Below are 21732 nucleotides of genomic sequence, written 5' to 3'. Positions count from 1 at the left end.
ACCAATAGGGTAGAGTTATGGGGTTGGGGTCCCTTAGGATACCAATAGGGTGGAGTTATGGGGTCGGGGTCCCATGGGGAGCCTATGGGGTGGAGTTATGGGGTTGGGGTCCCATAGGATACCAATAGGGTGGAGTTATGGGGTTGGGGTCCCTTAGGGTGCCAATAGGGTGGAGTTATGGGGTTGGGGTCCCATAGGATACCAATAGGGTGGAGTTATGGGGTCGGGGTCCCATGGGGAGCCTATGGGGTGGAGTTATGGGGTCGGGGTCCCATGGGGAGCATATGGGGTGGAGTTATGGGGTCAATATCCCATAATGGGGTGGAGTTATGGGGTTGGGGTCCTATAGGGTACCAATAGGGTGGAGTTATGGGGTTGGGGTCCCATAGGATACCAATAGGGTGGAGTTACGGGGTTGGGGTCCCATGGGGAGCCAATGGGGTGGAGTTATGGGGTCAGGGACGCGACGGGGGGGGGTTGGGGCCGCGGTGCCACCTGTAGGGTCCCGTGGGACCCCCCCGGTCACGGCCCACCGCCCCGCAGTGACGCCACATCCTGTCCCTATTTGCGACCCTACAGCCATGGCGGCCGCGCTGGCGCTGCTCGGCCTTATGGGTTTCTATGGGGCGGCCCACGGGGAGACCCTAAAAGCGACGGCCGCCGGTGGGTGATGGGTTGGGGGGGGTCTCTATGGGGTCTCTATGGGGTCTTTATGGGGTTCTGTGGGTTCTAAGGGGTTTTATGAGGCTCTATGGGGTCTCATTGGGGTTCTGTGGGTTTTATGGGTTTTATGGGGCTCTATGGGGTTCGATGGGGTCTCTATGGGGTTCTGTGGGTTTTATGGGGTTTTATGGAGCTCTATGGGGTCTCTATGGGATCTATGGGGTTCGATGGGGTTTTATGGGGTCTCTATGGGATCTATGGGGTTCGATGGGGTTTTATGGGGTCTCTATGGGATCTATGGGGTTCTATGGGGTTTTATGGGGTCTCTATGTGATCTATTGGGTTCTATGGATTCTATGGGATTCTATGGGGTCTCTATGGGGCTCTGTGGGGTTCTATGGGGTCTCTACAGGGCCTCTGTGTGGCTCTGAGGGGTTCTATTGGGTTCAATGGGTTCTATGGGGTTCTATGGGGCTCTATGGGGTCTCTATGGGGTCTCTATGGGATCTATGGGGTTCTATGGGGCTTTATGCGGTTCTATGTGTTCCTATGGGGTCTCTTTGGGACTCTATGGGGTTCGATGGCGTTTTATGGGGTCTCTATGGGGTTCTATGGGTTCTATGGGTTCGATGGGGCTCTATGGGTTCTATGGGGTTCTATGGGTTTTGGGGCAGCCCACAGGGAGACCCTAAAAGCGACGGCCGCCGGTGGGTGATGGGTTGGGGGGGGTCTCTATGGGGTTTTATGGGGTCTTTATGGGGTTCTGTGGGTTCTAAGGGGTTTTATGAGGCTCTATGGGGTCTCATTGGGGTTCTGTGGGTTTTATGGGTTTTATGGGGCTCTATGGGGTTCTATGGGGTCTCTATGGGGTTCTGTGGGTTTTATGGGGTTTTATGGGCTCTCTATGGGGCTCTATGGGTTCTATGGGGTTCTATGGGGGTTTATAGGGTTTTATGGGCTCTCTATGGGATCGATGGGGTTCTATGGGTTCTGTGGGGTTTTAAGGGGTCTCTATGGGGTTCTATGGGTTTCTATGGGGTCTCTATGAGATCTATGGGGTTCTATGGGACTCTATGGGGTTCGATGGGGTTTTATGGGGTCTCTATGTGATCTATTGGGTTCTATGGATTCTATGGGATTCTATGGGGTCTCTATGGGGCTCTGTGGGGTTCTATGGGGTCTCTACAGGGCCTCTGTGTGGCTCTGAGGGGTTCTATTGGGTTCAATGGGTTCTATGGGGTTCTATGGGGCTCAATGGGGTCTCTATGGGGTCTCTATGGGATCTATGGGGTTCTATGGGGCTTTATGCGGTTCTATGTGTTCCTATGGGGTCTCTTTGGGACTCTATGGGGTTTGATGGCGTTTTATGGGGTCTCTATGGGGTTCTATGGGTTCGGTGGGGCTCTATGGGTTCTATGGGGTTCTATGGGGTTTGGGGTGGCCCACAGGGAGACCCTAAAAGCGACAGCCGCCGGTGGGTGACGGGATGGGGGGGGTCTCTATGGGGTCTCTATGGGGTTTTATGGGGTTCTGTGGGTTCTAAGGGGTTTTATGAGGCTCTCTGGGGTCTCATTGGGGTTCTGTGGGTTTTATGGGGTTTTATGGGCTCTCTATGGGGCTCTATGGGTTCTATGGGGTTCTATGGGGGTTTATAGGGTTTTATGGGCTCTCTATGGGATCGATGGGGTTCTATGTGTTCTGTGGGGTTTTATGGGGTGTCTATGGGTTCTATGGGGTTTTATGGGGTTTTATGGGGCTCTATGGGGTCTCTATGGGATCTATGGGGTTCTATGGGGCTTTATGGGGTTTTATGGGGCTCTATGGGGTTTCTGTGGGATCTATGGGGTTCTATGGGGTTTTATGGGGTTTTAAGGGGCTCTATGGGGTCTCTATGGGATCTATGGGGTTCTATGGGGTTTTATGGGGTTTTATGGGGCTCTATGGGGTTTCTGTGGGATTCCATGGAGATCTATGGGGTTTTATGGGGTTTTAAGGGGCTCTATGGGGTCTCTATGGGATCTATGGGGTTCTATGGGGTTTTATGGGGTTTTATGGGGCTCTATGGGGTTTCTGTGGGATTCCATGGAGATCTATGGGGTTTTATGGGGTTTTAAGGGGCTCTATGGGGTCTCTATGGGATCTATGGGATTCTATGGGGCATTATGGGGTCTCTATGGGGTCTCTATTGGGTGTCTATGGAGTTCTATGGGGTCTCTATGGGGCCTCTGTGTGGCTCTGAGGGGTTCTATGGGGTTCTATGGGGCTCTATGGGTTCTATGGGGTTCTATGGGTTTTGGGGCGGCCCACGGGGAGACCCTAAAAGCGACGGCCGCCGGTGGGTGATGGGTTGGGGGGGGGTCTCTATGGGGTCTCTATGGGGTCTTTATGGGGTTCTGTGGGTTCTAAGGGGTTTTATGGGGCTCTATGGGTTTTAGGGGGTCTCTATGGGGCTCTATGGTGTTCTATTGCACTGTATGGGTTCTATGGGGTTTTATGGGGTCTCTATGGGATCTATGGGGTTCGATGGGGTTTTATGGGGTGTCTATGGGATCTATGGGGTTCGATGGGGTTTTATGGGGTCTCTATGGGGTTTCTGTGGGATTCTATGGAGATCTATGAGGTTTTATGGGGTTTTAAGGGGCTCTATGGGGTCTCTATGGGGTTCTATGGGTTTTATGGGGTCTCTATGGGTCTCTATGGGGTGTCTATGGAGTTCTATGGGGTCTCTATGGGGCCTCTGTGTGGCTCTGAGGGGTTCTATGGGGTTCTATGGGTTCTATGGGGCTCTATGGGTTCTATGGGGTTTTATGGGGTTTGGGGTGGCCCATGGGGAGACCCTAAAAGTGACGGCTGCCGGTGGGTGACGGGCTGTGGGGGGTCTCTATGGGGTCTTTATGGGGTTTTATGGGGTTCTATGGGTTTTATGGGATTTTATGGGGCTTTATGGGTCTCTATGGGATCTATGGGAGTTCTATGTGGTCTCTATGGGGCTCTATGGGTTCTATGGGGTTCTATGAGGTTTTATGGGGTCTCCATTGGATGCTATGGGGTTCTATGGGGCTCTGTGGGGTTTGATGTGGTTTTATGGGATCTCTATGGGATCTATGGGGTTCTATGGGGTTTTATGGGGTCTCTATGGTTTCTATGGAGTTCTATGGGATTCTATGGGGTCTCTATGGGGCTCTGTGGGGTTCTATGGGGTTTTATGGGGTCTCTATGGGATCTATGGGGTTCTATGGGTTCTGTGGGGTTTTAAGGGGTCTCTATGGGGTTCTATGGGTTCCAATGGGGTCTCTTTGGGACTGTATGGGGTTCGATGCCGTTTTATGGGGTCTCTATGGGGTTCTATGGGTTCGGTGGGGCTCTATGGGTTCTATGGGGTTCTATGGGGTTTGGGGTGGCCCACAGGGAGACCCTAAAAGCGACAGCCGCCGGTGGGTGACCGTCTGGGGGGGGTCTCTATGGGGTCTCTATGGGGTCTATGGGGTTCTATGGGGCTTTATGGGGTTCTATGGGGTCTCTATGGGGATCTATGGGTTCTATGGGGTTTTATGGGGTCTCTATGGGTTCTATGGGGTTTTATGGGGTTTAAAGGGGTCTCTATGGGGTTCTATGGATTCTATGGGATGCTATGGGGTCTCTATGGGGCTCTGTGGGGTTCTTTGGGTTTTATGGGATCTCCATGGGATCTATGGGGTTCTATGGGTTCTGTGGGGTTCTATGGGGTCTCTATTGGGCTCTATGGGGTTCTATGGGGTTCTATGGGATCTCTCTGAGGTGTCTGTGAGGTTCTATGGGGTCTCTACGGGGTCTCTATGTGGCTCTGAGAGTTTCTATGGGTTCTATGGGGTTTTATGGGGTCTCTATGGGTCCCAATGTGTCCCTATGGGTCCCAATGTGTCTCTATGGGTCCCATTGTGTCCCTATGGGTCCCTATGTGTCCCTATGGGTCCCTATGGGTCCCAATGTGTCCCTATGGGTCCCTATGTGTCCCTATGGGTCCCTATGTGTCCCTATGGTCCCTATGGTCCCTATGTGTCCCAATGGGTCCCTATGGGTCCCAATGTGCCCCCCAGGGTCCCTATGTGTCCCTATGTGTCCCTATGGGTCCCTTTGGTCTCTATGTGTCCCTATGGGTCCCAATGTGTCCCTATGGTCTCAAGGGGTCCCTATGTGTCCCTATGTGTCCCTATGGTCCCTCTGTGTCCCTATGGGTCCCAATGTGTCCCTATGGGTCCCTATGGTCTCTATGGGTTTCTATGGTCCCAATGCGTCCCTGTGGGTCCCAGTGGGTCTCTATGTGTCCCAATGTGTCCCTACGGTCCGAATGTGTCCCTGTGTGTCCCAATGTGCCCCTATGGTCTCAATGGGTCCCCATGGGTCTCAATGTGTCCCTATGGTCTCTATGGGTCCCTATGGTCCGTATGTGTCCCAATGTGCCCCAGTGAGTCCCTATTTGTCCCTATGGTCTCAATGTGTCCCAGTGTCCCTATGGGTCCCAATGTGTCCCTATGGGTCCCTGTGCGTCCCTATGGGTTCCTATGTGTCCCTATGGGTTCCTATGTGTCCCTATGGTCCCAATGGGTCCCTATGTGTCTCTATGGGTCCCTATGGTCCCAATGTGTCCCTATGGTCCCAATGGGTCCCTATGTGTCCCTGTGTGTCCCTATGGGTTCCTATGTGTCCCTATGGTCCCAATGGGTCCCTATGTGTCTCTATGGGTCCCTATGGTCCCAATGTGTCCCTATGGTCCCAATGGGTCTCAATGTGTCCCTATGTGTCCCTATGGGTCCCAATGGGTCCCAATGGGTCCCTTTGGTCTCTATGTGTCCCTATGGGTCCCAGTGGGTCCCTATGTGTCCCAATGTGTCCCAATTAGTCCCAATGTGTCCCTATGGTCCCAATGAGTCCCAGTGTGTCCCCATGAGTCCCTATGATCCCAATGTGTCCCTATGTGTCCCAATGTGTCCCTATGGGTCCCAATGTGTCCCTATGGGTCCCAATGAGTCCCTATGGGTCCCAATGTGTCCCTATGGGTCCCAATGCGTCCCTATGGGTCCCTATGGGTCCCAATGTGTCCCTATGGGTTCCTATGTGTCCCTATGGTCCCAATGAGTCCCTATGGTCCCAATGTGTCTCTATGTGTCCCTATGGTCCCTATGGGTTCCTATGGTCCCAATGTGTCCCAGTGTGTCCCAATGTGTCCCTATGGGTCCCAATGAGTCCCTATGTGTCCCTATGGTCTCTATGTGTCCCTATGGTCCCCATGGGTCCCTATGGTCCCAATGACTCCCAATGTGTCCCTATGGTCTCTATGGGTCCCAATGTGCCCCTATGTGTCCCAATGTGTCCCTATGGGTCCCTATGGGTCCCTATGGGTTCCTATGGTCCCAATGACTCCCAATGTGTCCCTATGGTCACTATGGGTCCCAATGTGCCCCTATGTGTCCCAATGTGTCCCTATGGGTCCCAATGGGTCCCTATGGGTTCCTATGGTCCCAATGTGTCCCAGTGTGTCCCAGTGTGTCCCTATGGGTCCCAATGTGTCCCTATGTGTCCCAATGTATCCCTATGGGTCCCAATGGGTCCCTATGGTTTCTATGTGTCCCCATGCGTCCCAATGAGTCCCTATGTGTCCCTATGGTCCCAATGTGTCCCAGTGTGTCCCTATGGGTCCCAATGTGCCCCTATGTGTCCCTATGGGTTCCTATGGTCCCTATGTGTCCCTATGGTCCCAATGTGCCCCAATGCATCCCTATGGTCCCTATGGGTCCCTATGGTCCCTATGTGTCCCTATGTGTCCCTATGGGTCCCTATGGGTCCCTATGTGTCCCTGTGGGTCCCAATGTGTCCCTATAGTCCCTATGGGTCCCTATGGGTCCCTATGGGTCCCTATGTGTCCCTATGTGTCCCTATGGGTCCCTATGGTCCCAATGCGTCCCTATGGGTCCCTATGGGTCCCAATGTGTCCCTATGGGTCCCTATGTGTCCCTATGGTCCCTATAGGTCCCAATGCGTCCCTATGGGTCCCTATGGGTCCCAATGTGTCCCTATGGGTCCCTATGTGTCCCTATGGTCCCAATGAGTCCCTATGGTCCCAATGTGTCTCTATGTGTCCCTATGGTCCCTATGGGTTCCTATGGTCCCAATGTGTCCCAGTGTGTCCCAATGTGTCCCTATGGGTCCCAATGTGCCCCTATGTGTCCCAATGTATCCCTATGGGTCCCAATGGGTCCCTATGGTTTCTATGTGTCCCTATGTGTCCCCATGGGTCCCAATGAGTCCCAATGTGTCCCTATGGTCCCAATGTGTCCCAGTGTGTCCCTATGGGTCCCAATGTGCCCCTATGTGTCCCAATGTATCCCTATGGGTCCCAATGGGTCCCTATGGTTTCTATGTGTCCCTATGTGTCCCCATGGGTCCCAATGAGTCCCAATGTGTCCCTATGGTCCCAATGTGTCCCAGTGTGTCCCTATGGGTCCCAATGTGTCCCTATGTGTCCCCATGGGTCCCTATGGTCCCAATGTGTCCCTATGTGTCCCTATGGTCCCTATGGGTTCCTATGGTCCCAATGTGTCCCAGTGTGTCCCAATGTGTCCCTATGGGTCCCAATGGGTCCCTATGGTTTCTATGTGTCCCAGTGTGTCCCCATGCGTCCCAATGAGTCCCAATGTGTCCCTATGGTCCCAATGTGTCCCAGTGTGTCCCTATGGGTCCCAATGGGTCCCTATGGTCCCTATGTGTCCCAATGTGTCCCTATGGGTCCCAATGAGTCCCTATGGGTCCCAATGTGTCCCTATGGGTCCCAATGCGTCCCTATGGGTCCCTATGGGTCCCAATGTGTCCCTATGGTCCCAATGAGTCCCTATGGTCCCAATGTGTCTCTATGTGTCCCTATGGTCCCTATGGGTTCCTATGGTCCCAATGTGTCCCAGTGTGTCCCAATGTGTCCCTATGGGTCCCAATGTGCCCCTATGTGTCCCAATGTATCCCTATGGGTCCCAATGGGTCCCTATGGTTTCTATGTGTCCCTATGTGTCCCCATGGGTCCCAATGAGTCCCAATGTGTCCCTATGGTCCCAATGTGTCCCAGTGTGTCCCCATGGCTCCCAATGGCCGACGCGGTCTCCGTGCCCCCCCAGGGTCGGCTCTGCTGCGCTGTGACTCCGCCCTCCGCGGTTCCCCCCCGGCGTTTCTCCCCCCCCGGTTACGTTGGACGCGGGTGGGCGCGGCCGAGGAGGCGCCGCCCCTTCTCCTATTGGCTGTGGGCCGAGGGGGCGGGGCCTTGGGGCTTGGGAAGGGCGGGGCTTTGGTGTTGCCCCGCCTCCGCCTCAGCCAATCGGGGCCGTACGTGTGCCAGATGGGCGGGGCCGTGAGCACGACGCTGGTGAACGTGGAGGGGAGCAGTGAGTGTTGGGAAATGGGGTGAAAAAGCGGGGTTTTGGGGGAAAGTGGGGCGGTTGGGGCATGGGGGAGGGTAGGGGGGAAGGGGAGGGAGGGGAGGGAGAGGAGAGAAAAAGGGGATTTGGGGAAATGGGGGAAATTGGGGGGGAATTGGGGAAAAATGGGGGAAAGGGGAAATGGGGGGAAAAAGGGGGAAAGTGGGGAAAGTGGGGGAATTGGGGGGGAAATGGGGTGGGGGGAAAGAGGAGAGAGAGGGAGGAGGGGAGAGAAAAAGGGGATTTGGGGAAATGGGGGAAATTGGGGGGGGATTGGGGAAAAATGGGTAGAAAGGGGAAATGGGGGAAAAAAGGCGGAAGTGAGGAAAGTGGGGGAAATGGGAGGGAAACGGGATGGGGGAAAAGGGGCGAAAGAGGAGGGAGGGGAGAGAAAAATGGGATTTGGGGAAATGGGGGAAATTGGGGAAAAATGAGGGAAATGGGAATTGGGGGGAAAAAGGGGAAAAGTGGGGAAAGTGGGGGAATTGGGGGGGAAATGGGGTGGGGGGAAAGGGGAGAGAGAGGGAGGAAGGGAGAGAAAAAGGGGATTTGGGGAAATGGGGGAAATTGGGGGGGGGATTGGGGAAATTAATGAGGAAATGGGGAAATTAATGAGGAAATGGGGAAAGTGATGGGGAAATTGGGGGAGGAAGTGGGGAAATTAATGAAGAAATGGGGAAAGTGATGAGGAAATGGGGAAACTGCTGGGGAAATTGAGGGGAAGTGGGGAAATTAATGAGGAAATGGGGAAAGTGATGAGGAAATGGGGAAACTGATGGGGAAATTGGGGGGAAGAGGGGAAATTAATGAGGAAATGGGGAAATTGATGAGGAAATGGGGAAACCGATGGGGAAATTGGGGGGAAGTGGGGAAATTAATGAGGAAATGGGGGAATTGATGAGGAAATGGGGAAACTGATGGGGAAATTGGGGGGAAGTGGGGAAATTAATGAGGAAATGGGGAGATTAATGAGGAAATGGGGAAGTGATGGGGAAATTGGGGGGAAGTGGGGAAATTAATGAGGAAATGGGGAAATTGATGAGGAAATGGGGAAACTGATGGGGAAATTGGGGGGAAGTGGGGAAATTAATGAGGAAATGGGGAAAGTGATGAGGAAATGGGGAAAGTGAAGGGGAAATTGGGGGGAAGTGGGGAAATTAATGAGGAAATGGGGGAATTGATGAGGAAATGGGGAAACTGATGGGGAAATTGGGGAGGGAAGTGGGAAATTAGTGAGGAAATGGGGAAATTGATGAGGAAATGGGGAAACCGATGGGGAAATTGGGGGGAAGTGGGGAAATTAATGTGGAAATGGGGAAAGTGATGAGGAAATGGGGAAAGTGAAGGGGAAATTGGGGGGAAGTGGGGAAATTAAGGAGGAAATGGGTGGGGAAATAGGCAAAAAACGGGAATTTCGGGGGGAAAAACAGAAAAAGGGTGGAAAAAATGGGGAAAATGGAATCGGGTGAAGGGAAGTGTGGGGAAGGAAGGGAGAAATTCGATGGAAAATGGTCAAAAAGAGCCGAATGACCCCAAAATTTCCCCCCCCCCCCCCCCCAGAAAAGCTCTTCCTGGCTGCCCCCATTGGCTCCAATGTGACCCTGCAATGCCCCGTGGCCACGCCCCCCGCCAAGGCCACGCCCACTCGCAAGGCCACGCCCCCCGCGCGGTGGTTCCATTGGGGGCACCGCATTCACCGGGGGGCGTGGCCGGAAGGGGCGGAGCTTAAATTGGGACCAATGGGTGAAAATCACGTGGGTCGTTACGATTGCGCCATTGGAGAACGTTCCGGAACCGTTCACGTGGTGTTAGGAGGTGAGAGGTCATGGGGTCACGGGGTCACGGGGGTAAATGGGGTCTGTGGGGCGCTATGGGGCACTGTGGGGTCTCTATGGGTCCCTACGGGGTCTCTCTGGGTCTCTATAGGGCACTATGGGGTCTCTCTGGGTCTCTATAGGGCACTATGGGTCCCTATGGGGTCTCACTGGGTCTCTATAGGACGCTATGGGTCTCTATGGGGTCTCTATGGGGCTCTGTGGGGTCTCTATGGGGGCTGTGGGTCCCAATGGGGTCTCTGTGGGTCTCTATAGGGCACTATGGGTCTCTATGGGGTCTATGTAGGGTCTCTGTGGGACTCTATGGGTCTTTATGGGTCTCTATGGGGTCTCTATGGGGTCTCTGTGGGGTCTCTGTGGGGTCTCTGTGGGGTCTCTGTGGGACTCTATGGGTCCCAATGGGTCTCTACGGGGTCTCTATGGGGTCTCTATGGGGTGTCTATGGGGCACTATGGGTCTCTATGGGGTCTCTGTGGGGTCTCTGTGGGACTCTATGTGTCCCAATGGGTTTCTATGGGGTCTCTATGGGGCCTGTGGGTCCCTATGGGTTCTCTCTGGGGTCTCTCTGGGTCTCTATAGGGCATTATGGGTCTCTATGGGGTTTCTATGGGGCTCTGTGGGGTCTCTATGGGGGCTGTGGGTCCCAATGGGGTCTCTGTGGGTCTCTATAGGGCACTATGGGTCTCTATGGGGTCTCTGTGGGGTCTCTGTGGGGTCTCTGTGGGACTCTATGGGTCTTTATGGGTCTCTATGGGGTCTCTGTGGGGTCTCTATGGGGTCTCTGTGGGACTCTATGAGTCTCTACGGGGTCTCTACGGGGTCTCTATGGGGTCTCTGTGGGTCTCTATAGGGCACTATGGGTCTCTGTGGGGTCTCTGTAGGGTCTCTGTGGGACTCTATGGGTCTTTATGGGTCTCTGTGGGGTCTCTGTGGGACTCTATGGGTCTTTATGGGTCTCTATGGGGTCTCTGTGGGGTCTCTATGGGGTCTCTGTGGGACTATATGAGTCTCTACGGGGTCCCAATGGAGTCTCTATGGGGTCTCTGTGGGTCTCTATAGGGCACTATGGGTCTCTATGGGGTCTCTGTAGGGTCTCTGTGGGACTCTATGGGTCTTTATGGGTCTCTGTGGGGTCTCTGTGGGGTCTCTATGGGGTCTCTGTGGGACTCTATGAGTCTCTACGGGGTCTCTATGGGGTCTCTATGGGGTCTCTATGGGGTGTCTATGGGGCTCTATGGGTCTCTATGGGGTCTCTGTGCGGTCTCTGTGGAACTCTATGTGTCCCAATGGGTCCCTATGGGGTCTCTATGGGGCCTGTGGGTCCCTATGGGGTCTCTCTGGGTCTCTATAGGGCACTATGGGTCTCTATGGGGTCTCTGTGGGGTCTCTGTGGGGTCTCTGTGGGACTCTATGGGTCCCAATGGGTCTCTATGGGGTCTCTATGGGGGCTGTGGGTCCCAATGGGGTCTCTGTGGGACTCCATGGGTCCCAATGGGTCTCTATGGGTGCTGGGGGTCCCTATAGGGTCTCTATGGGGTCTCTGTGGGTCTCTATAGGGCACTATGGGTCTCTATGGGGTCTCTATGGGGTCTCTATGGGGGCTGTGGGTCCCTATGGGGTCTCTATGGGGTCTCTGTGGGTCTCTGTAGAGCACTATGGGTCTCTATGGGGCTCTATGGGGTTTCTATGGGGTCTCTATGGGGGCTGTGGGTCCCTATGGGGTCTCTATGGGGTCTCTGTGGGTCTCTATAGGGCACTATGGGTCTCTATGGGGTCGCTGTGGGACTCTATGGGTCCCAATGGGTCTCTATGGGGGCTGTGGGTCCCTATAGGGTCTCTATGGGGTCTCTGTGGGTCTCTATAGAGCACTATGGGTCTCTATGGGGTTTCTATGGGGTCTCTATGGGGGCTGTGGGTCTCTATGGGGTCTCTATGGGGTCTCTCTGGGGTCTCTCTGGGTCTCTATAGGGCACTATGGGTCTCTATGGGGCTCTGTGGGGTCTCTATGGGGGCTGTGGGTCCCAATGGGGTCTCTGTGGGTCTCTATAGGGCACTATGGGTCTCTATGGGGTCTCTGTGGGGTCTCTGTGGGGTCTCCGGGGGACTCTATGGGTTCCAATGGGTCCCTATGGGGTCTCTATGGGGGCTGTGGGTCCCAATGGGGTCTCTATGGGGTCTCTGTGGGTCTCTGTAGAGCACTATGGGTCTCTATGGGGTTTCTATGGGGTCTCTATGGGGTCTCTGTGGGTCTCTATAGGGCACTATGGGTCTCTATGGGGTCTCTGTGGGACTCCATGGGTCCCAATGGGTCTCTATGGGGGCTGTGGGTCCCTATAGGGTCTCTATGGGGTCTCTGTGGGTCTCTATGGGGTCTCTATGGGGTCTCTATGGGGTTTCTATGGGGTCTCTATGGGGGCTGTGGGTCTCTATGGGGTCTCTCTGGGGTCTCTCTGGGTCTCTATAGGGCACTATGGGTCTCTATGGGGCTCTGTGGGGTCTCTATGGGGGCTGTGGGTCCCAATGGGGTCTCTGTGGGTCTCTATAGGGCACTATGGGTCTCTATGGGGTCTCTGTGGGGTCTCTGTGGGGTCTCCGGGGGACTCTATGGGTTCCAATGGGTCCCTATGGGGTCTCTATGGGGGCTGTGGGTCCCAATGGGGTCTCTATGGGGTCTCTGTGGGTCTCTGTAGAGCACTATGGGTCTCTATGGGGTTTCTATGGGGTCTCTATGGGGTCTCTGTGGGTCTCTATAGGGCACTATGGGTCTCTATGGGGTCTCTGTGGGACTCCATGGGTCCCAATGGGTCTCTATGGGGGCTGTGGGTCCCTATAGGGTCTCTATGGGGTCTCTGTGGGTCTCTATAGGGCACTATGGGTCTCTATGGGGTCTCTATGGGGTTTCTATGGGGTCTCTATGGGGGCTGTGGGTCCCTATGGGGTCTCTATGGGGTCTCTGTGGGTCTCTGTAGAGCACTATGGGTCTCTATGGGGCTCTATGGGGTTTCTATGGGGTCTCTATGGGGGCTGTGGGTCCCTATGGGGTCTCTATGGGGTCTCTGTGGGTCTCTATAGGGCACTATGGGTCTCTATGGGGTCGCTGTGGGACTCTATGGGTCCCAATGGGTCTCTACGGGGTCTCTACGGGGTCTCTACGGGGTCTCTATGGGGTGTCTATGGGGCACTATGGGTCTCTATGGGGTCTCTGTGCGGTCTCTGTGGGACTCTATGTGTCCCAATGGGTTTCTATGGGGTCTCTATGGGGGCTGTGGGTCCCTATGGGGTCTCTCTGGGTCTCTATAGGGCACTATGGGGCTCTGTGGGGTCTCTATGGGGCTCTGTGGGGTCTCTATGGGGGCTGTGGGTCCCAATGGGGTCTCTGTGGGTCTCTATAGGGCACTATGGGTCTCTATGGGGTCTCTGTGGGGTCTCTGTGGGTCTCTGTAGAGCACTATGGGTCTCTATGGGGCTCTATGGGGTTTCTATGGGGTCTCTATGGGGGCTGTGGGTCCCTATGGGGTCTCTATGGGGTCTCTGTGGGTCTCTATAGGGCTCTATGGGTCTCTATGGGGTCGCTGTGGGACTCTATGGGTCCCAATGGGTCTCTGTGGGGGCTGTGGGTCCCTATAGGGTCTCTATGGGGTCTCTGTGGGTCTCTATAGGGCACTATGGGTCTCTATGGGGTCTATATGGGGCTCTATGGGGTTTCTATGGGGTCTCTATGGGGGCTGTGGGTCCCTATGGGGTTTCTATGGGGTCTCTGTGGGGTCTCTGTGGGTCCCTATGGGGTCTCTGTGGGTCTCTATGGGGTCTCTGTGGGACTCTATAGGTCTTTATGGGTCTCTATGGGGTCTCTATGGGGGCTTTGGTTCCCCATGGGGTCTCTGTGGGGTCTCTGTGGGACTCTATGGGTCCCAATGGGTCTCTATGGGGTCTCTATGGGGGCTGTGGGTCCCAATGGGGTCTCTATGGGGTCTCTGTGGGTCTCTGTAGAGCACTATGGGTCTCTATGGGGCTCTATGGGGTTTCTATGGGGTCTCTATGGGGTCTCTGTGGGTCTCTATAGGGCACTATGGGTCTCTATGGGGTCTCTGTGGGACTCTATGGGTCCCAATGGGTCTCTATGGGGGCTGGGGGTCCCTATGGGGTCTCTATGGGGGTCTCTGTGGGTCTCTGTAGAGCACTATGGGTCTCTATGGGGTTTCTATGGGGTTTCTATGGGGTCTCTATGGGGGCTGTGGGTCTCTATGGGGTCTCTATGGGGTCTCTATGGGGTCTCTGTGGGTCTCTATAGGGCACTATGGGTCTCTATGGGGTCGCTGTGGGACTCTATGGGTCCCAATGGGTCTCTATGGGGGCTGTGGGTCCCTATAGGGTCTCTATGGGGTCTCTGTGGGTCTCTATAGGGCACTATGGGTCTCTATGGAGTCTCTATGGGGTCTCTATGGGGTTTCTATGGGGTCTCTATGGGGGCTGTGGGTCCCTATGGGGTCTCTATGGGGTCTCTGTGGGTCTCTATAGGGCACTATGGGTCTCTATGGGGTCGCTGTGGGACTCTATGGGTCCCAATGGGTCTCTATGGGGGCTGTGGGTCTATATGGGGTCTCTATGGGGTCTCTGTGGGTCTCTATAGGGCACTATGGGTCTCTATGGGGTCTATATGGGGTCTCTGTGGGTCTCTGTAGAGCACTATGGGTCTCTATGGGGCTCTATGGGGTTTCTATGGGGTCTCTATGGGGGCTGTGGGTCCCTATGGGGTCTCTATGGGGTCTCTGTGGGTCTCTATAGGGCTCTATGGGTCTCTATGGGGTCGCTGTGGGACTCTATGGGTCCCAATGGGTCTCTATGGGGGCTGTGGGTCCCTATAGGGTCTCTATGGGGTCTCTGTGGGTCTCTATAGGGCACTATGGGTCTCTATGGGGTCTATATGGGGCTCTATGGGGTTTCTATGGGGTCTCTATGGGGGCTGTGGGTCCCTATGGGGTCTCTGTGGGGTCTCTGTGGGGTCTCTGGGGGACTCTATGGGTTCCAATGGGTCCCTATGGGGTCTCTATGGGGGCTGTGGGTCCCAATGGGGTCTCTGTGGGTCTCTATAGGGCACTATGGGTCTCTGTGGGGTCTCTGTGGGGTCTCTGTGGGACTCTATGGGTCCCAATGGGTCTCTATGGGGTCTCTATGGGGGCTGTGGGTCCCAATGGGGTCTCTATGGGGTCTCTGTGGGTCTCTGTAGAGCACTATGGGTCTCTATGGGGCTCTATGGGGTTTCTATGGGGTCTCTATGGGGTCTCTGTGGGTCTCTATAGGGCACTATGGGTCTCTATGGGGTCGCTGTGGGACTCTATGGGTCCCAATGGGTCTCTATGGGGGCTGTGGGTCCCTATAGGGTCTCTATGGGGTCTCTGTGGGTCTCTATAGGGCACTATGGGTCTCTATGGAGTCTCTATGGGGTCTCTATGGGGTCTCTATGGGGTCTCTATGGGGTTTCTATGGGGTCTCTATGGGGGCTGTGGGTCCCTATGGGGTCTCTATGGGGTCTCTGTGGGTCTCTATAGGGCACTATGGGTCTCTATGGGGTCGCTGTGGGACTCTATGGGTCCCAATGGGTCTCTATGGGGGCTGTGGGTCTATATGGGGTCTCTATGGGGTCTCTGTGGGTCTCTATAGGGCACTATGGGTCTCTATGGGGTCTATATGGGGCTCTATGGGGTTTCTATGGGGTCTCTATGGGGGCTGTGGGTCCCTATGGGGTCTCTGTGGGGTCTCTGTGGGGTCTCTGTGGGACTCTATGGGTCCCAATGGGTCTCTATGGGGTCTCTATGGGGGCTGTGGGTCCCTATGGGGTCTCTATGGGGTCTAAGTGGGTCTCTGTAGAGCACTATGGGTCTCTATGGGGCTCTATGGGGTTTCTATGGGGTCTCTATGGGGGCTGTGGGTCCCTATGGGGTCTCTATGGGGTCTCTATGGGGGTCTCTGTGGGTCTCTGTAGAGCACTATGGGTCTCTATGGGGCTCTATGGGGTTTCTATGGGGTCTCTATGGGGGCTGTGGGTCCCTATGGGGTCTCTATGGGGTCTCTGTGGGTCTCTATAGGGCACTATGGGTCTCTATGGGGTCGCTGTGGGACTCTATGGGTCCCAATGGGTCTCTATGGGGGCTGTGGGTCCCTATAGGGTCTCTATGGGGTCTCTGTGGGGCTCTATGGGGTTTCTATGGGGTCTCTATGGGGTCTCTGTGGGTCCCTATGGGGTCTCTGTGGGTCTCTATGGGGTCTCTGTGGGACTCTATAGGTCTTTATGGGTCTCTATGGGGTCTCTATGGGGGCTTTGGTTCCCCATGGGGTCTCTATGGGGTCCCTATAGGATCCCTATGGGGTCCCTATGGGGTCCCCATGTATCCTTATAGGGTCCCAATGTGGTCTCAATGGGGTCCCCCTGTGGTCCCCCTGGGGTCCCTATAGGATCCCTATGAGGTCCCAATGGAGTCCCAATGGGGTCCCTGTGGGGTCCCCACGTATCCCTATGTCTCTATAGGATCCCTATAGGATCCCTATGGGGTCCCCATGTATCCCTATAGGGTCCCAATGCGGTCTCAATGGAATCTCTACGGGGTCCCCATGTATCCCTATGGGGTCCCTATGGGGTCCCCATGTATCCCTATGGGGTCTCAATAGGATCCCTATGGGGTCCCCATGTATCCCTATGGGGTCCCAATGGGGTCTCAATGGGGTCCCTATAGGATCCCTATGGGATCCCCATGTATCCCAATGGGGTCCCAATGGGGTCCCTATAGGATCCCTATGGGGTCCCAATGGGGTCCCCACGTATCCCTATGTCTCTATAGGATCCCTATGGGATCCCTATGGGGTCCCCATGTATCCCAATGGGGTCCCAATGGGGTCTCAATGAAATCTCTACGGGGTCCCCATGTATCCCAATGGGGTCCCAATGGGGTCCCTATAGGATCCCTATGGGGTCCCCATGTATCCCTATGGGGTCTCAATAGGATCCCTATGGGGTCCCCATGTATCCCTATGGGGTCCCAATGGGGTCTCAATGGGGTCCCTATAGGATCCCTATGGGATCCCCATGTATCCCAATGGGGTCCCAATGGGGTCCCTATAGGATCCCTATGGGGTCCCAATGGGGTCCCCACGTATCCCTATGTCTCTATAGGATCCCTATGGGATCCCTATGGGGTCCCCATGTATCCCAATGGGGTCCCAATGGGGTCTCAATGAAATCTCTACGGGGTCCCCATGTATCCCAATGGGGTCCCAATGGGGTCCCTATAGGATCCCTATGGGGTCCCCATGTATCCCTATGGGGTCTCAATAGGATCCCTATGGGGTCCCCATGTATCCCTATGGGGTCCCAATGGGGTCTCAATGGGGTCCCTATAGGATCCCTATGGGATCCCCATGTATCCCAATGGGGTCCCAATGGGGTCCCTATAGGATCCCTATGGGGTCCCAATGGGGTCCCCACGTATCCCTATGTCTCTATAGGATCCCTATGGGGTCCCTATGGGGTCCCCATGTATCCCAATGGGGTCCCAATGGGGTCTCAATGGAATCTCTACGGGGTCTCCCTGTATCCCTATGGGGTCCCCATGGGGTCTCAATGGGGTCCCTATAGGATCCCTATGGGGTCCCCATGTATCCCAATGGGGTCCCAATGGGGTCTCAATGGGGTCCCTATAGGATCCCTATGGGGTCCCCATGTATCCCAATGGGGTCCCAATGGGGTCTCAATGGGGTCCCTATAGGATCCCTATGGGGTCCCCATGTATCCCAGTGGGGTCCCAATGGGGTCTCAATGGGGTCCCTATAGGATCCCTATGGGGTCCCCATGTATCCCAGTGGGGTCCCAATGGGGTCTCAATGGGGTCCCTATAGGATCCCAATGGGGTCCCTATGGGGTCTCCATGTATCCCTATGGGGTCCCAATGGGGTCTCAATGGGGTCCCTATAGGATCCCAATGGGGTCCCTATGGGGTCTCCATGTATCCCTATGGGGTCCCAATGGGGTCTCAATGGGGTCCCTATAGGATCCCTATGGGGTCCCTATGGGGTCCCTATAGGATCCCTATGGGGTCCCAATGGGGTCCCTATAGGATCCATATGGGGTCTCAATGGGGTCTCAATGGGGTCCCTATAGGGTCCCAATGGGGTCCCCATGTATTCCTATGGCGTCTCAATGGGGTTTCAATGCGATCCCTATAGGATCCCTATGGGGTCCCAATGGGGTCCCCACGTATCCCTATGTCTCTCTAGGATCCCTATGGGGTCCCCATGTATCCCTATGGGGTCCCAATGGGGTCTCAATGGGGTCCCTATAGGATCCCTATGGGGTCCCCCATGTATCCCTATGGGGTCCCAATGGGGTCTCAATGGGATCCCTATAGGATCCCTATGGGGTCCCAATGGGGTCCCCACGTATCCCTATGTCTCTATAGGATCCCTATGGGGTCCCTATGGGGTCCCCATGTATCCCAATGGGGTTTCAATGGGGTCTCAATGGGGTCCCTATAGGATCCCTATGGGGTCTCAATGGGGTCCCTGTAGGATCCCTATGGGGTCCCAATGGGGTCTCAGTGGGGTCCCTATAGGATCCCTATGGGGTCCCAATGGGGTCCCTATGGGGTCCCCACGTATCCCTATGTCTCTCTAGGATCCCTATGGGGTCCCCATGTATCCCTATGGGGTCCCAATGGGGTCCCTATAGGATCCCTATGGGGTCCCTATGGGGTCCCCACGTATCCCTATGTCTATAGGATCCCTATGGGGTCTCAATGGGCTCCCAATAGGATCCCAATGGGGTCCCAATGGGGTCTCAATGGGGTCCCTATAGGATCCCTATGGGGTTTCAATGGGGTCCCAGTAGGATCCCTATGGAGTCCCCATGTATCCCTATGGGGTCCCAATGGGGTCTCAGTGCGATCCCTATAGGATCCCTATGGGGTCCCAATGGGGTCTCAATGGGATCCCTATGGGGTCCCCATGTATCCCTATGGGGTCCCAATGGGGTCTCAATGGGGTCCCTATAGGATCCCTATGGGGTCCCAATGGGGTCTCAGTGGGGTCCCTATAGGATCCCTATGGGGTCCCAATGGGGTCTCAGTGGGGTCCCTATAGGATCCCTATGGGGTCCCAATGGGGTCCCTATGGGGTCCCCACGTATCCCTATGTCTCTCTAGGATCCCTATGGGGTCCCCATGGGGTCCCAATGGAATCTCTACGGGGTCCCCATGTATCCCAATGGGGTCCCAATGGGGTCTCAGTGGGGTCCCTATAGGATCCCTATGGGGTCCCAATGGGGTCCCTATGGGGTCCCCACGTATCCCTACGTCTCTCTAGGATCCCTATGGGGTCCCCATGTATCCCTATGGGGTCCCAATGGGGTCCCTATAGGATCCCTATGGGGTCCCTATGGGGTCCCCACGTATCCCTATGTCTATAGGATCCCTATGGGGTCTCAATGGGCTCCCAATAGGATCCCAATGGGGTCCCAATGGGGTCTCAATGGGGTCCCTATAGGATCCCTATGGGGTCTCAATGGGGTCCCTGTAGGATCCCTATGGGGTCCCAATGGGGTCTCAGTGGGGTCCCTATAGGATCCCTATGGGGTCCCAATGGGGTCCCAATGGGGTCCCCACGTATCCCTATGTCTCTCTAGGATCCCTATGGGGTCCCCATGTATCCCTATGGGGTCCCAATGGGGTCCCTATAGGATCCCTATGGGGTCCCTATGGGGTCCCCACGTATCCCTATGTCTATAGGATCCCTATGGGGTCTCAATGGGCTCCCAATAGGATCCCAATGGGGTCCCAATGGGGTCTCAATGGGGTCCCTATAGGATCCCTATGGGGTTTCAATGGGGTCCCAGTAGGATCCCTATGGAGTCCCCATGTATCCCTATGGGGTCCCAATGGGGTCTCAGTGCGATCCCTATAGGATCCCTATGGGGTCCCAATGGGGTCTCAATGGGATCCCTATGGGGTCCCCATGTATCCCTATGGGGTCCCAATGGGGTCTCAATGGGGTCCCTATAGGATCCCTATGGGGTCCCAATGGGGTCTCAGTGGGGTCCCTATAGGATCCCTATGGGGTCCCAATGGGGTCTCAGTGGGGTCCCTATAGGATCCCTATGGGGTCTCAATGGGGTCCCAATAGGATCCCTATGGGGTCCCAATGGGGTCCCTATGGGGTCCCCACGTATCCCTATGTCTCTCTAGGATCCCTATGGGGTCCCCATGTATCCCTATGGGGTCCCAATGGGGTCCCTATAGGATCCCTATGGGGTCCCTATGGGGTCCCCACGTATCCCTATGTCTATAGGATCCCTATGGGGTCTCAATGGGGTCCCAATAGGATCCCTATGGGGTCCCAATGGGGTCTCAATGGGGTCCCTATAGGATCCCTATGGGGTCCCAATGGGGTCCCTATGGGGTCCCCACGTATCCCTATGTCTCTCTAGGATCCCTATGGGGTCCCCACGTATCCCTATGTCTATAGGATCCCTATGGGGTCTCAATGGGCTCCCAATAGGATCCCTATGGGGTCCCAGTGGGGTCTCAATGGGGTCCCTATAGGATCCCTATGGGGTCCCAATGGGGTCCCTGTGGGGTCCCCACGTATCCCTATGTGTCTCCTTTCCCCACAGAGGCTCAGTCGCTTCGGGCCCCCCCGGGTGCGTCGTTGGAGGTCCCGTGCCGCCCCCCCCCCCCAAAAAAGCAACCGGAAACGGCTCGGCCCACCCTCCTCCTCCTCTCCCCCCCCCCTCCCCCATCTCAGGTCACGTGGTTCCGGGGAGGGTATTCGGGCCGCACTTCCGGTCCGCCCATCTTAAAAGGTTGGGCGGCTCCCGGGGGGGGTTTGGGCCCAATGGGGGCGCTGTTCCTATGGGGGCTGCGGCGCTCCCAAAGTGGGCGGTACCGCTGCGAGTGGGCGGGGCTACGAGGCCACGCCCCCAACGCGAGCCACGCCTCCGATCTAAGCCACGCCCCCGGCTTAAGCCACGCCCGCGATCTAAGCCCCGCCCACGATCTAAGCCACGCCCGCGGTTTAAGCCCCGCCCCCAAAGGCTGGGATTTCCCCTCCCCCCTCCCTCCCCTAAAAGGGGACCCCATCTTTTATGGGGCGGGGGTTTGGGGGGACTCCAATATGGGGGATTTTGATGGAGGGGGGGGGGGGGTTGGAGGAGGAGGAGGAGGAGGAGGAGAAAAAGGCCGGGGGGGGCAGCGGGGGGGCTGAGGAGGTGGAGCTGGAAGTGATGGAGACCCACGGTGAGGGGTTATGGGGGGGGATATGGGGTGGGGGGGCGTATGGGGTCAGTGGGGTGGGGGGGGGATATGGGGTGGGGGGGTATGGGTTGGATGGGGGGTTAATGGGGTCTATGGGGTGGGGGGGGGATATGGGGTGGGGGGAGATATGGGGTGGGGGGGGTATGGGTTGGATGGGGGGTTAATGGGGTCTATGGGGTGGGGGGGGATATGGGGTCTATGGGGGGATATGGGGTCTATGGCGGGATATGGGGTCTGGGGGGCTTATGGGGTCTATGGGGTGGGGGGATATGGGGTGGGGAGGGCTATGGGGTCTATGGGGAAGGGAGGATATGGGGTGGGGGGGGCTATGGGGTCTATGGGGTGGGGGGGTATAGGGGGATATGGGGTGGGGGGGTATGGGTTTGATGGGGGGTTAATGGGGTCTATGGGGTGGGGGGGATATGGGGTCTATGGGGGAGATATGGGGTCTGTGGGGTGGGGGGGATATGGGGTCTATGGAGGGGATAAGGGGTATGG

At 55.8% G+C, this 21732-nt stretch overlaps 1 protein-coding gene across 2 annotated transcripts; it reads left to right on the top strand.

Annotated features, from left to right (window-relative positions):
* Positions 1-547: 547 nt before the first annotated feature.
* On the top strand, positions 548-21215 carry LOC121108156 (translation initiation factor IF-2-like). 2 transcript variants are annotated; one of them, XM_040655069.2, is made up of 4 exons: positions 548-663; positions 7806-8069; positions 9663-9917; positions 20595-21215. In XM_040655069.2, exons 1-4 carry the CDS (start codon positions 582-584, stop codon positions 21182-21184), a joined length of 1191 nt encoding a protein of 396 aa, XP_040511003.2. In that variant the 5' UTR covers positions 548-581; the 3' UTR covers positions 21185-21215. The 2 variants fall into 2 exon arrangements, with proteins under 2 accessions (XP_040511003.2, XP_040511004.1); XM_040655070.1 differs by lacking the exon at positions 548-663 and adding an exon at positions 2837-2998.
* Positions 21216-21732: the final 517 nt, after the last annotated feature.

This window comes from Gallus gallus, chromosome 36 (assembly GCF_016699485.2).
Source record: "Gallus gallus isolate bGalGal1 chromosome 36, bGalGal1.mat.broiler.GRCg7b, whole genome shotgun sequence".
In the NCBI taxonomy this organism is placed as follows: Eukaryota; Metazoa; Chordata; class Aves; order Galliformes; family Phasianidae; genus Gallus; species Gallus gallus.
Note: the sequence above shows the minus strand (reverse complement) of the source record. Positions and strands in the feature narration are given on the sequence as shown.